The sequence below is a fragment of the Buteo buteo genome, chromosome Z, assembly GCF_964188355.1.
Source record: "Buteo buteo chromosome Z, bButBut1.hap1.1, whole genome shotgun sequence".
NCBI lineage: Eukaryota > Metazoa > Chordata > Aves > Accipitriformes > Accipitridae > Buteo > Buteo buteo.
Window position 1 is genome coordinate 88,245,015 of NC_134204.1, and position 14,765 is coordinate 88,259,779.

Sequence of the window (14,765 nt, forward strand, 5' to 3'; positions counted from 1 at the left end):
CGTGTGCGTGTATGGGGGCGTAGGGAGGCCGGGTAGAGCCGTTCCCTTCGCCCTCTCCGGTGTCCCAGAGGAACGGCAAAGCCCCCGGTAAATCGCCAACCGTTGAAGGGTCCGTACGGGACACCTGGCCGTAACGACGTGTATTAAGATCTCAGAGCAGCGGAGCCGGTAAAATAAAAAAACAAACGTGGCGGAACGGTTTAGAAGTCCCATCGCGACCCAGTGCGCTTGTTGGCCTGCAAGGACGGTGCCGAGACCAAAGGTCCGATCTCCCCGCTGGGCCACCGGAGTCAAGCGTGTCCCACCGGACTTCCGAAAAGGGAAGCCCACCGTCACTCTCGGCTACGACCCGGCGCTAACTTTTAAACCCTTTGACACGCTCAGAAATAAGCCACGCTAGCTTGAGAGTTAAGAGCTTGATGAATTTTTCGGACGCCTAGGCGTCAGAGAGCTGTGTCGGGCACGCTCAAGCTTCCTCCTCCTTCTCTCCACCCGGCGTCCTGCCCATCGTGTAGAATTCCTTGTTTGGGCGCAGGTTAATATAATGAGCTATGCGATTAGACATGGCGAAAAAAGCAGAAATCATGCCTATGTCCCAGGCGTCTTCACGGTCAAAACCATGCCTCTCCAGTTTCTGGAAATGCTCTTCAGTGATGTTGTCAGCTCGACAGACTGCAAGAGCAAACTCCAGCATTGCCAGGTCCCGGTCGCTCAGGTCAGCCAGTTTCCAGTTCACAATGACCTGTGAGAAAGCAGAAACCAGAGGTCGTGTGGGTGAACCCAGCAAAGAGTCTCAACTGGCTGACCAACTTCTTCGCTCCGTGAACCAAAGAGATGGCAGTACACAGGCTCTTACTCAGCACCTGAGCCAGACGTCCTGGCTACCATCAGACAAAAGACCCATTTGTTTAACTGCCCTTCTCATCTCGGGGACTGTGGCAGTTTTGCTGAGCAGGCTATGGATGGAGTTCTTGAAACGGGACACAACGCCGCCACGATGCTGCAGCTTCCCCCCAGCAAAGAAGGGGGGCAGCAGAACTAATGCTCTGCAGGTGAACCATCCCTCCCTGCATCTTGCTTGGAAGGTAGATGAGGATACACAGACCCCCACCTCGAGGCCCCACTCCCACTGGCGACTGGTGTGACTGCTCACCAATAAACCTACTAAGCCTGGTACTGAGTTAGGCAGATGTGTCTAAGATGTGTCAAGATGTGTCAAGATTGCTGGGAACCACATAGACTCAAGGATCAAAACTTCAGGCGAAAAGGCAGACACAAGAGGGCCATTCCCACCTCCCAAAAGACCATGCGAAGGAGGTGGGGTGTACGCTGTTGTAATCCCACTGACCTGGTCAGCCAGCGCCGGCTGCTTGGAATATATCCGATGAAGTGCTCCATGTGCAACCACACAGTAGGGACATCTATTCACAGCACTCGTAGCCACAATTATGAGTTCTTTGTCTGCCTTGCTGAGTCGCCCTACAGGGACAGCAAAAGATTTGGCACGCTTTGCTACTAAAAATGTCCACCACAGCAACTATCACTGGGGAAACAGGGAGGGGAGGGCTCCGGGTACAAGCTGCCTGCAGTACAGCCCGGGAGACAGAGCTCCAGAGAGCATGCAGGGAGACGCTGCAACCAAAGCTCCTAGACAACAGGACAAGGAGCAAGGGTTTTAAACTGAAAGATGGTAGGTTTTCATTGGACATAAGGAGAAAATGTTTTACAGTGAGGGTGGTGAGACACCGGCACAGGTTGTCCAGAGAAGTTGTGGGTGTCCCAGCCCTGAAGTGTGCAAGGTCAGGTTGGACGGGGCTTTGAGCACCCTGATCTAAGTGAAAGATGTCCCTGCCCATGGCAGGGCAGGTGTTGGACTAGATGATCTTTGAAGATCCCTTCCAACCCAAACCATTCTGTGATTCTATGATCATCCATGCGACCAATTTACCTGGATGGTTGCTCGTGAGGCACCCAATTAGGATGAGGGACATGAGATTTGGTCAACAGAGAAACAACAATCCTATGTAAGAGGAAAACCTGGAGGAGCACAACTACTTGCTCACCAAGTAGGAAGCTCAGTTGGTACTTCTCAGTGTATGTCTCAGAGGCAAATGGCTAGGGAGGGTGTTGTCTGTTCTCCATCTGATGCTTTATTGCTGCTTTTACAGAAAAGTACAGTGTTCTAAAAACCACTAAGCAGGTTGCAGCAAGTAAACATTACTGGCAGCTTTTGAAGGCAGAAAGTAAAAAACAAAAGGAACAATGAGGTACCCTAGGACTGGTGCTTTGAGGACATGTAATGACCACCAGACAGACAAACCACAACTTCTACAGAGCGTCTAGCCCTGAGACTGCTCTAAAGAGGCTGTGGAAAAGAAGGCTGTGCTTTGTTATACTCAGAACCAATCCTAATCATTTTCACAAAGAGCTTCACCACACAACTGTGCACAGGATCTGAGGAACTAACCCGGCTGCGTATCAGCACTCATGCTCTTTGCCTTTTTAAAGATAATTAATTAGCAGCAGGGTTTTTTCAAAACTACACTTCACAGGGAAGGTCAAGGTCCCTCCTCCTCCCCACAAAAGCTACTGCTTTACTGGACTTTGAAAATAATTCCATAAAACCAGTGTCTTCTAAGAGCATGAAAGACACTGCTAAAACCTCCTGGGTAGAGAGGAGTCAGAAAAGACCTTCTTGCTCTGATTCAGTGCCAGGAGGTGGCAACACTGTGATACTACAGGAGAGATGCTGACGAAGGGTGGGATCCAAAGTAGTCCTACTCTTCAAGCCAAACAGAAAGGAAGCATGGGAATGAAAGGGAAAAACAGACCCTTGTATAGCTAGGGGCATGGCTTCACTCCAGCAGCACAAGCAGAGCAGAAAACTTAACACAGAGGCTGCAGGTACCATGTGGGAGAGGCATAAGGCTGCACTCCTCACTGCTCCCAGAACTTGGCGAGACGCTCCTCCTGAGCCCTGATCTCCCATAAACAGGAGGAGCAGTCTACACACACCAGCTTATTTTACAAAATCTCTGGGGTTTACTAATGTACCTTCAGAGCAAAAGCAATGAGAACAGGCCCCTTGGTGCTCTGTACCATGGCAAGTATGAGGGAGGAACAGGCAGTCCTCAAACTGCATTTCCTCAAAGGGTGGACGGCCGTGCAGAATTCACCACAGCCCTGCCCAGCAGCACTGCTGCAGCCAGCCCTCCCTCATCTCCATGCCACGGCATGCAAAAGCCGCCTGTGGCACAGGCATTCCAGCACACGGCAAGCACCTCATTCCTCTCCCTGCTGCTGCAGGGTATGGACACCTCCGGGTTTAAAGTCTCCAGTGCAGCACATCAGGTGCCAGAGGGCACAGCCTCCCTCACACAAATTTTGGGCACTGCTAACAGGCAGCTCATAGCCAAGAACTGTTGTGAAGGAATTGCTGCAGGCAGGCTCAACAAGGAGCAGCCCTTCCCTTGGGAACTATTTTATGCTGGGCCCTTGGCTGTGACCACATCTGAGCCATACTGCAGCTGTGGTGCCTGGCTGCATAACCCTGCTGGTCTGGAACCCGACTGACTCCCAGGACGCCTTTCTGGATCGATCTTGGGTCCGCCTCGTCCCCATGGACTTGTCTCAGAAATCTGGACTCCTGGCTGGCCCTGGTTACCACTGCCAGACCTGCCCTGCTCGTCTTGCTCTGGTAGCGTGGGGCTGCAGCCTTGCCCGTGAAACCACTGCCTCTGCCTGTGCCCTTCCAGCACACTCGGCTCCCAGCTCATCTTCCCTTAGGCAGCAGCCCATCCTTTCTTTGTCGTGACACAGAGCGTGGCGCGGCAAGGCAGCAGAGTTTGGCTTGAGAGCTGCTTTTCAGCCACAAGCTAAAGAGTATGAAGCTGTATGCAATATGAGCGAAGCCAGAAGCAGCTGCACAGTGCCAGCCTCTGCCAGCTGTTATTATGGGCTGGGAGAAGGCACGGTGAGGCAATACATCTGAGGATGTCAGAAATGTCGCTTCTAGCAGCTTTTCGCATCTGTACCGGGAAGGGAAGTTTTGAGGTGGTTGGATGGTTTACCTGTGTCTTTGTTCATAATGGCATTGTAATAAGCAAAAAAAGCTCTGAATTCAGCAGGTCGGTGAGACATGGCTTTGAACACATTGGGCAGAAATCCAGTCTGTTCAAGGAAAAAGAAAAACAAGAACTGTAACTTAACACAGAGCACAGAGGGCAACATTAATGCAGTAGGCTTAGAGAACAATTTGTTAGCACAGGAGTACTGGGCAATCTCTGCAGACCCATTCTCTTGCCCTTTCAGCCTATTTATATGTATGACCGAACATGTAATGAGGTGGTTCTTAATTAGGTGTTGCTGCAGTTTGATAGCAGGTCTGATTGCCCTGCTCACTTCAGCCACAGCAGTAATGACCACAGGCACATCGGCGAGCTCTCTTCCAGAGAGGCTGTCTCCACTTGGTCTCCCTGCACAGATGCTGCTACACCCATTTGACCATCCTAAACCTTCTGTAACTCTCCTCTTCCCTCCGAGCTTACAGGATGCAAGATAGGGCTGGCGCAATCCAAACAGCATGCCGTCTGAGGTGTTGGCACACCGTGGATGCATATGCTGGCACAACAGTGCTGCTCGTCCTTCTCTCCCTGTTCTGCTCCTGATAACTGCCAGTGCCCAGTCCACCTCTGTGACGGTGTGCAAGGCTGCCTTTCCCAGAGAATCACTTGCTGCCTCTGACGTGCAGGATCAGCCGATGCAGCACCCACCCATGCCCGGGTCCCAGCAGTCAGCATTTATCAGCAGGGGTTCAGCCTCAGTGCCTGGCTGCCCACTGCAGTTCTAAATAGGCTAGGTTCGCTGTGATTGTGGTAACTGCCCGTGGGCTCCATCAGCTTACCAGCTGCTGTTCTTCAGGGAGTTTATGGAAAAGGAGAGTAGCCCAGGTGTCACAGACCCCTCTGGCAACCTCCCTCCACTGCCACACAATTGCCTGTGCCACCCTCCTGTCTCACCCGTCGTTTACTGTTAGTTAACCAAGGGAAGGCTCTTCCCTTTTCATCCACAACCCATTAGTTTACCTAGGAACCTCTGGCAACAGAGGTTGGCAGCACTGTTTGGATATCCAAGTCTGCTACGTTGGTTGGATCCTATACCTAGGTATTTGCTGACTCTTTCAGTGCACTGACAAACAGGGGTCTGCATCACAGCATGTGAAATTTGAGCTGACTCTTCCTCTGAACATAGTATTTAGCCTCAGGTCTGATGTCTCCTTTCATTATTAGGAAAAATTCACCGGGGCCACTGCAATGGCAGCAGAGCACAGATTCAACAGGCTGGCAGGAAGGATAGGGAGGGAGGGATGGGCACTCCCCTGAGAGGAAGCTCTTGGAAGAGAGAAGTCTCCACGGAGCTGTGGCTGGTGAAGTATTTTAGCCATCAGGAAGGACTGTGTGGCATGCCTTCTTCGCAACAGTAGGGAAAGACACTCTTGTCCAGTTCCCTCTTTTTTTCCCCTTATACACAGTTATGCATTAGGCTTACTGTTCTGCCGCTGCACAGCCCATTTGGCTTTGGAGGAAAAACATCAAAGCGCAAAAGCAGAAATACCCCCTAAGCCTTTTAATACTGTCATCAAAACAGCTCCTCCTTTGTTTTTCCTCCATTGGAAGTGTTAAATATACTCCTAAAAGTGTCTCAAATAAACACAGATGCTCTCCCAGAAAAACAGATACATGTCAGTGTTCCAGCTAACCCCATGCATGAGACGCCATCTGAAGCTGATGCCTTGAACAAAGGCAGAAGGAGGAAAATTTTACTGTATCGCTGTACTAATGAACTTTTGCTTTCTTGAAAAATTCAAAATTTTGGTATGAACTAATTAGATAAGAAAAACCTTCAGCTTTGTCAATGGTATGCACTAAAGGCACCAACAGACAGGAGGCCTCAGGCTTGATGTGTCTTGGGCCCTGATGATAAACTTTGAGTTCTGCTGAGTTTTTGTAATTAAAACTTGCCAAGGCCAGTTAACTAGGAGAAAAAGATGACCCACACCACGTGTGACCAAAGGGGGGACACTATGTAAATGGTAATATGAATATGTATGACTGGAATAATATAAATTTCTGCTTGTTGTAGGTAATGGTGTGCACGATAGGTGAAGCGATCCCCTGCGCACCCACCACTGCAATAAAGATTGCCTGCTTTTTAAAACTCCAAAATTGAGTCTTAGAGTTTCTTTAACCAGCTTTTTTGGTAACAAAACAACGCACTAGTCTCACAGAACCAGGCAGACTTACAAACAATGTCAACACACTGCAGGATTTCCAGTAAAATCCCCATCCTGTAGACGGGAAGGAACTTTGCAAGAAGTGCTGCTCACCTCAGTCTCCTATCGGGTTTGTGTTAGACCTAACTGGACCAGAACTGCTCTCTTAGGGTGTATGACATACTCTGACTTCGGACCCTTTCCATTGACAGAGTCTTGCAGCAGAACTCCTTTACCTTCATTTCTACTTCCTCCATGAGCTCCACGATGTCGTACGGCATGTCCTTCTTATTGGGTACCGGGTACCGCCCAACAGGCGTGCTGTATCCCACCTGGGGCCGCCTCCGGAGTCCCCCTGAGTCTAGGAGAGGCAGAAGCTGGGGAGAGAGGAAGGAGGAAAGTTTGTTATTCAGAAGGACACGTATCATCTCGGCAGCCTGGGAGGGAGAGCTTTTCCGCAGCTACTCCTGCTCTTCTGACACGACTTAGGGGCACCTCTGTCACTGTGAGCCACTCGCTGCTCCACTAGCAGGGCAGTCAGTGGTCTGGGAAGGGAAACCCAAGCCCCACTCCTGGCTGTAGCCCTACACTGCTGTGTGGGCATCCGACAAGGATCACCTCCCCTTGCCCCCCTCCTATGCACCATCTCAGCTGCAGGGCACAGCTGCTGCTCCTTGCAGTCCTCGCCCGCCACGGATCAGCCCGTCTGCACCAATGCTGAACCTGCGGCATCTTCCAAGCTTAAAAGGTGTTTCCCACCAATCTCCACACAGCAATGTCACACGGACGTCTGGCAGCGACCCTAACAGATCTCCTTCAACAAAGGAGCATGAAGAATCAATTCAAGGCCTTTTTTTTCTGCCCATCAGCTTCCCTCCAGGCAAAGCCACCTTCCCTCCTGCAGAACAATCAGTGGCACCAGAACCGGGCCTTCTGGAGGCCTGAAGTAAACAGCATCGTTACACCAGAACCACTGGAAAGGGTTTGGTACTGACAAGACTGTATCACCCTTCGTAATGCTCCATTACTGGAAGAAGTGGTGGTCTTGCAGTGTCAAGGCTACAGGCCTTGTTAGCTCTTCAGCTGTGTAGTAAAGGGCTTTACAAAAGCAGTTGCATCTTACAGACGGGCGGGCTGGGCCGGAGAGCGGAGTGACTCAGTGTTGAGCATCGGTGCAGGTGTGCGAGCAGAGCCCGGGGTGTCCCAGCACCCTGCTCAGAGGGCTCCTTGAGCGTCTTCCCAGCTCTCCAACGTGCACCACAGCAGTTCTGAATGTTCCCAAGAACACTGCACAATCCCCAGTGATCCTACCACCGCATGGTGTCCCCCACAACTTTGGGGTGAAAACTAAACCTGTTGGATCACACATTCTTCAAGTGGTTTTGCTTGGCATATACTTGAGTTCTGGCCCCGAACGCCAACAGGCTACTGCAGCGTAAACGAGTAACAACGATAACTGGGGCAGAGACACCTCGGCTCACTGCTATGAGGAAGGGAGACGGTGGAACAGCTGTACATGCTGTACCAGAACGTATCCAGGCACCACCTAGGAAAACGATGAGAAAAACACTAAAGCAATTACAAACAGGAAGGCCATCTCAGAAATTAAACTTCTGAGGAAAAGTGCAAAAATACACCGGCGTGCAACAGGTAGCTTTTAAGGCCATTGAAAGGAAGGATTCCCATCCCATAAAGGTCAGCCAGTTCAAAACCAGAGCGAACCCGTACACATCTGTGCAACGGTCCAGCGGGTCTTCCTCCCTATCGCTAGAAGAAAAAGCGTCAGGGACTGGCTGATGCAGCGGGTTCAGCAGCTTCACGGAGGGACGTTGTGCAAGTGTGTGACAGGCCCCGAGTGAAAAGGAGAAACCGTCACAGGGGTGGGAGCCGCTGGCCTCCATGTCACCCGTGGAGGCCATGAGCCAGGGTGGCCAGTGACCTTTTTTCCCTTACCCCGCTCCTCCTGCGGAGGGTCCCGGCCGGACCTCGCTCCTCCATCAGCCGGTACCGAGACCAACAACCCCCAAAAACACACACACACACCCCGGTCCGGGGCGGGGGGAACGGGGCGGTCAGCCGACAGTTCCCGGGGGCCTCCGGGTGGGCCATCACCGACCTCCACCCGCCGCGTTCGGCCCGGAGCCACCCTCACCGCGCCGGATCGGACCCGCTGTCCGTCCCCCGGTCCCGCTGGGCCGCTTGCCGTCCCTCCCGGTTCCCTGCCCCGACCCCGGGCCGAGGTCCCCGTCCCCCCCTTACTCACGGTCGGGCGGGCGGGCAGCAGCCGCAGGCCGCGCAGCAGGGACCCGCTCATCATGGCTCGTCGTCCCCTCCGCCGGCCTCCGGAGCAGGGTCGGTGTGGCCGGTACAGGCCGGGGGGGGTGGGTAGGATCCGTCCCGCCTTCCTCCTCCTCCTCCTCCTCCTCCACGGCCGCGCTGTAGCTGCCGGGGGAAACCGGCCTCACGTCTCCGCCCCCGCCCCGCTCCGCCCTGGAAGGGATCGATCGGGCGGCGATGGCGGGCGGCGGGGCCGCTGAGGGCGGTTGTTCGTCGGAGGAGGAGGAGGCGGCGGTAGCCTGCGAGGCCCTGCGGCTGCTGCGGATCGAACCTTCGGCCGTCGGCGCCGGTGCGGAGCGGGAGGGAGGAGCGGCGCAGTGCTCGGTAGGTTTGCGACGGGACGGGGACGGGCCGAGCTCCCCTCGGCTCCGCTCCGGTTCCTCACGCGGTGCTCGGCCGGGCGGAGGGTCGGCGGCCCTGAAGCCCCCCACCCCGGTGCTCCCACAGAGGAACGTGCTGCGGAAGCGGAGGCGCTGGGAGCGGGTGTTGGCGGCGAAGAGGTGGAAGCGGCGGCAGGAACGGGAGAAGAGCAGGGCCCGGCGGGCCGAGGGACCGGGTGAGGGACGCGGAGCCACCGGTGGAAGGGGGTGCGGGGGTGGGGAGGGGGCCCAGCCGGGGGCTCGGTCCGCCATCTCCTCTGCTTCGCCTCCCAGGGGCTGCCAGCCGGGATGGCGGGAGGGTCTCGGCCGCCCTCATGCAGGAACGTCTGCTGGAGGCCAAGGCTTCGGGGCCCCGGCTCTGCGTGGACCTCGGCGTGGCCGACTGCATGACGGAGAAGGTACGGGGGCGGCGGGGGTCCCCGGCTTGCTTCTGCCCTCCTGCGCCGGGGCTGCTGATAGCGAAAAAGCCGGTCGAAGAAACTCTCGAAGGCTCGTTTTGGAGCTTTAGGAAGCAGGCGTTCTTTACTGCACCGCTGGGTGCGCGGGGGATAATTCCACCTCGCGCGCATGCTACTGCTTTAGCACTAACAGGTTACATAGAATAACTAATTGCGTATTAACCAGATTAGTATACATATACATAAAAAACGATTGCAACTGATTATCTTAGTACTGCCTACATCGGATCATGCGCAATGAAGGATCCGTCTGAGTCGAAGGGCTGCTTTTGCGACCACCGACCCGTTTGAAGTTCTTGCTGGCTGTCCTTGAAGTCTTTATTCCTGTCCTTGTTCTTTGATCTTGAAGCTTAACGCAGTTTCAATCACACGTGGCCAGTTTCAACATTGTTCTCATCTGGCGTACAGGAACATCTCGTCATAAGCACAAAGAACTGCAAAACTTATGAGTAACTACCTCTACTAGTTAATTGCTTGGCTATACTTTTGTCTATTGTTTCAATCATAGTGTTAGTATAAGATTTCTAATAATTATTTACCAAATCTCACTTTTACAGTCACCTAGCAGCAAACCAGTTTCCATAGAAGGTACAAAATATTAAAACCATCAAAATATTTAGACATACCATATAGAATGTATGGAAATATGCTATCACTGCCTGCCGGCACAGTCCTTCTGTAGGGTCTGGAAACTTCTTGGAGATCCTGGGGATGTGCCCTGACATAGGCTCGACACGGCCTGATAGCTGCTCTACTTAACCTGTCTGTCCCTCTCTGCTTCTGCTCTGGAAAGCATCAGAGGGAGAGGTGGCTGGGGCAGGTCACTGGTTTGTTGTAGCTGTGCTGGGAAACTAAGAAACCCTCCAGCTCAGCTAGAGCTGGGATGTGTGAGGCTGCACGCAGCAGCTCTCCTGGGCTCAGCCTCTGGGGTCGTGCTGGCCCCTCCTGTCTCTGCCTGTCCCTTCACCCCCCAGGCTTGCCCATGGCTGCCTGGTCTCCAGCACTGGCTGGCTGCACACCCAGCTCTCTGGGTTTCCTTGAGAGCCAGACGCAGTTGAGCTGTGCTCCCCAGGAACAGCCTTTCCAAAGCCTCAGCAACCAGCCGGTGACACGGGCGTCGTGGAAGTCTGCAGGCCCTGAATGGAGCCGTGTTACCCCCTGCCCCTGGACTTGTGGGTCACTGTGCTTGTTATTTGTTGGAAGGAAACAAGCCGCCTCGCCTCCCAGATCAGGAGACTCTACGGGGCAAACAGGCGGGCCAAGAAGCCGTTTTGGCTCTGTCTGACGGAGTTTGTGGTGGGCTCGTTGATCTACAAAGAGTGTTTTCGCATGAACGACGGCTTCTCCAATTATTTGGTAAGGGTCTCTGACCACAGTGCTTTCAAGGCTCGTAGCACCCTGCAGCCACAATGCTGGCCCTCAGTGTTGACCCAAGGACAGGCTGAGGTGTGCTGGGATGAGTGCTGTGAGTGGTGTGGGAATGCTGTTCAGTGACAGTGCTTAAGGTCAGATCTTCTTGCCCTTTGGCAGGAGACAAGAACTAACATATAATGGGGTGATGTGCAAGGCGTTCAGGTTAGAGCTTGTGTCCTTCCTACCTGCAGGAGGAGAATTCCTTCTCCGGATGCTACTTCTGCAGAGAGACCTGTAATACTGGGGACAGCCACACATATAAGCTTGGTCAGGCTCTGGGCAGGTCACGTATTCCTGTCCTGAGTTTTTGGACCGAGTTCGATCTGACTCAAGCATGAGACCTACACATACGGGTTATGGCAGTGACATTTAGCCATGTGTTCTACCGCACATGTGGGGCAGCATCTGGTAGCGGTGAGGAGAGAAAACCACCTGAAGTAGAGATTCCTGAATCTCTAAAGAATTAGAATAGCATTTAAGATTAGGTAATTATTGCTGATCTCCCTTCCTCAAACCATGTCTATGGATTTTGATGAGAAGAGAATTTAATGGATTTTGAGATATGTATTGTTCAGTGCTCATACAGAAACATTTTCCAATTAAAAAAAAAAAGCACTCTATCTGTAGGATTTTAAACACCTGAGGCACTAGTGTCATTTCCAGTTTATTTCTGTGTCTGGGAGTGGGTTTTGCTCTGGCAGATGGACTTTGGGCTAATGGGCTGCTTCTCCCCGTCTTGCATTTTTCAGATGGATACAACTGAAGAAAGTTACCTGGACCTGTTTCCTTTAGATGCAATTGTTTATCTCACTCCTGACTCTGAGAATGGTAAATATTGTACATGCTTTAGGCACAGGGGAACTAGGGCAAAACGTTGATTTTTTTTTTAAGCTTTTCTTTTTGAGACTATTTCATACTTAATGTGATGAAATGCCAAGCATTCACTGTCTCAAATTGGATGAGATGTACTGTGTACTTAGTTCTGATGCTAAATCTGTTCCTATCTCAATCTGTTTTGACGGGGGGTAAGGTTTTGACTCAGTGCTGTGTGTGATCTGCAGCAGACTTCACTTAAAACCTGGGTCTAGACCCCCTGCAGTTCGTAATACTATGAAGCAGCGAAGTAGACATGCTGTGGCAGTTTTGGATACAGTCTAAATTACATCTTTCTCTGAAATAATGCAGCAGCTACATTGCTTAATTTGCTGCTGCATATATTTTTCTCCTCTTCCTCTATTTCTAAGCAGCCACATGTTTCTGGGGACTTAGATCCCTTTCTTGTTTTATGCAAGTGCCTTACTCTGATAAAGAACCTGATAAGGGTGGGGGAACGTTTTAGTAGGTGACCTTGACAGTGGGGAGGTGTCTGCGGAGCAGATTGGGATCAGACTGACCAGATCAGCCAGATCTCGGAACAGACAACAGTTAAAGGGAGCAGAAACGTATGGTGTCTCTGGCACTCTGTGCTTTCAGCCTGCATCTGATCTAACCCTTTCAATGTGCATGTGGGTTCAGGCAGATGCTTCTGTCTCTGAAGCTTCAGCCTCCTGCACGGCCTGAGGCTCCAGGATAAAGGGTGACTTTGGCCACAGCTTTCTCATGGAAGTGGGGTCTTGCTTGGAAAATGGTGTAGTGCAGGATTTTACTGTTGTATGGTAGTGAGCAAGTGCTTATCTTGTTTCTAGTCCTTGAAGATATTGATCCAAATAAAGTGTACGTCCTCGGAGGCCTGGTGGATGAAAGTATTCACAAGGTGGGTAGTAGCCTGTCAGAACCAGAAGGTGTTGTCTGCCCCATTCTCTCATGAGAGCAGAGACATCCCATTGGTAGCACCCAGCGCTGCTGCTGCCTTGATTTGAGACATCACTGTTGTGCCACCACCTGTTTTTCCTCAAGGTTCTGCCTGGATCCAGCACCAGACTGAGAGAGACTGCAGCAGTCTGGGTGAAACACGACAGTTTTCAGCTTTGTAGCTGCTTGTGCCCAAAATGATGTGCATGCTATGCATGTGCAGGTTTGTGCATCTTGTTCTTGTTTCCCTTGCAGAAGCTGACTCTGCAAAGGGCACGAGAGCAGTCCTTACAAACAGCCCGCCTCCCCATTCGTGAGTACATGGTGAAAACCACTAACACCAAGAACTACCACTCGGAGACACTGGCAGTTAATCAAGGTGAGAGGCTGAGCCATGTCCTGTCACTGGCCTGGGCTGGAGGAGGAGAGAGGCTATCAAGTGCTGAAGCAGCCGTGTTTTCAAAATGGAGGCCCAGTGCTGAGTAATGGGGGAAAACAGGGAGCAGAGGTTTCTCTTACTACGTTTTATCTGTGCTGCCCCCATGTTGAAGGTCTTGTGTGCTTCTCTGCATCAGCCCGTTCTCAGGGGAGCAGGACTTGCATCATCCCTGCTTTGCACAAAGCAACAAACAGTGTGGGGAGATGTGAGGAGGATGCTGTTGCTACAAGTCACACAAAGTCCCAGGCAAGGGAGGACAGAAGTTGACAGGCCTGTGTCAGGCTCAGTCAAGGCAAGGCTTACAATACCAGGGTGGGGTGTTCATGTGCTATACCACTGTGATGGCTCCATATCATGACCATGATCTAGGCCACCTCGTCATATCAGTGGATGTGCTCATGCTCTTCCACCTCTGCTGGCAGTCTGTGGCTTTGTAATGTGAACACCTCTAAGGACTACAGAGGCGTTCATGTCCTAGGCTGGCTCTAGTAAGTTCCTACCTCTGGCATGAGGATGTTGTTGCCATCTCAGTCTGCACGAGGCAGAGGAGGTGTTGGAGGGCTCTGCAGACCACGAAGCATAGCTGCTAGAGACCACTGTGTGTCCCATGGGAGCCTTGATCTGGAGACACAGCACCTGAGAAGCGATGGTGGAAGCACAGTAGGTATGACCCACCATGGGTGTACTGTCAGCAGCACAGACGGGCAGTACAGGTTAGGTTAGTCAAAATGGTGACCAGCAGCACCTTGCTTCAGCTGACACAGGCTCTGCTTTTCCTAGCCAGAGCTCCCCAAAGTCATCTTGAAAATAGTTGTCTGCTCCTGGATGAGCTGCCTCAAACACTTGCCCATCAGATTTTAAATGAGAGGGAATGCAAATCCCATGCTAACCCCTGGCATCAGTTGTTACAATTTCCTGACGTTTTGCAGCCGTTGGGTGTGTATTACAGAGCTTCCTAGTGATACTGGTATCATAGCATGGTATGTCTCTATTCCTGACAGTCTTTGATGTCTTATCAACTTACTATGAAACCCGAAGTTGGCCAGCAGCCTTGAAAGCTGGAGTTTCTTCTGGAAAAGGCTATGCACTACCAGATGCAGTGAAATAAGTGGAAATAACTCAGCATGACAATGCACAAGAAAACTCTTTATTTTGTGATGTTATGGAGCCGTGCAGACAAGAGAGGCAGACTCCAAATTTCAAGCAGAGGCACCAGCATGTGCATGGAGAAAACAGTTCTGCGTAAATCTTGTTTAAGGACCTTGTTGAGCGTGACACATTCTACCTCAGCTGTACAATGCTGGAAATGGCTTTTTCCCTTGGAACAGAAAACAAAAGCTGATGGAGTCCTGGGATCAAGTAAAAAATGGACAGGAATTCAGTTTTGCTTCTCTGTGGGTGCTTGCTAGAGTGTTCCTGACTCTTGCATCTACACTTGTTCTGGAACAGGGAGGAGAGCTTTAAGGTATTTCTTTCATCTTGATGAAACGACAATTAAGGTGAAGTTAGAATTGCAAAGCTCACTGGCGAGGAAAATTCCTTCCCACAGAAAAGGACAGTGCTGTTCCAGTTGGAGAACACAAGATGGGAAGTGATTCCCCCGTGGAGAAACAGTTCCCAGGTGCACCATGTCCTAACAACTTTAAACCAGTTGGAAGACTTGTTGAAGCCTGTAG

General features: G+C 51.8%; 2 protein-coding genes across 2 annotated transcripts; one reads left to right on the forward strand and one right to left on the reverse strand.

The window, feature by feature from the left end:
- Positions 1-406: 406 nt before the first annotated feature.
- Positions 407-8,668, reverse strand: LOC142026690 (uncharacterized). Its single transcript, XM_075019954.1, has 5 exons — positions 8,535-8,668; positions 6,508-6,648; positions 4,071-4,170; positions 1,349-1,479; positions 407-742 (listed from the first exon to the last, which is right to left on the reverse strand). Exons 1-5 carry the CDS (start codon positions 8,586-8,588, stop codon positions 467-469), a joined length of 702 nt encoding a protein of 233 aa, XP_074876055.1. The 5' UTR covers positions 8,589-8,668; the 3' UTR covers positions 407-466.
- Positions 8,669-8,783: 115 nt separating this feature from the next.
- On the forward strand, positions 8,784-14,300 carry TRMT10B (tRNA methyltransferase 10B). The gene is made up of 8 exons (XM_075019953.1): positions 8,784-8,932; positions 9,056-9,164; positions 9,262-9,386; positions 10,650-10,802; positions 11,609-11,687; positions 12,545-12,612; positions 12,906-13,029; positions 14,091-14,300. The coding sequence occupies exons 1-8, from the start codon at positions 8,786-8,788 to the stop codon at positions 14,195-14,197; spliced, it is 912 nt and encodes a 303-aa protein (XP_074876054.1). The 5' UTR covers positions 8,784-8,785; the 3' UTR covers positions 14,198-14,300.
- Positions 14,301-14,765: the final 465 nt, after the last annotated feature.

Excerpts from the sequence above, each read along its gene's own strand:
- TRMT10B (XM_075019953.1), top strand. The coding sequence starts at position 8,786 with ATGGCGGGCGGCGGGGCCGCTGAGGGCGGTTGTTCGTCGGAGGAGGAG. Across the intron at positions 10,803-11,608 it reads ACGGCTTCTCCAATTATTTG|ATGGATACAACTGAAGAAAG; the intron begins GTAAGGGTCTCT and ends TGCATTTTTCAG. Across the intron at positions 13,030-14,090 it reads GACACTGGCAGTTAATCAAG|TCTTTGATGTCTTATCAACT; the intron begins GTGAGAGGCTGA and ends TATTCCTGACAG.
- LOC142026690 (XM_075019954.1), bottom strand. The coding sequence starts at position 8,588 with ATGATGAGCGGGTCCCTGCTGCGCGGCCTGCGGCTGCTGCCCGCCCGC. Across the intron at positions 6,649-8,534 it reads TGCTGCCCGCCCGCCCGACC|CTTCTGCCTCTCCTAGACTC; the intron begins GTGAGTAAGGGG and ends CTCTCTCCCCAG. Across the intron at positions 1,480-4,070 it reads CATTATGAACAAAGACACAG|GGCGACTCAGCAAGGCAGAC; the intron begins GTAAACCATCCA and ends CTGTCCCTGTAG.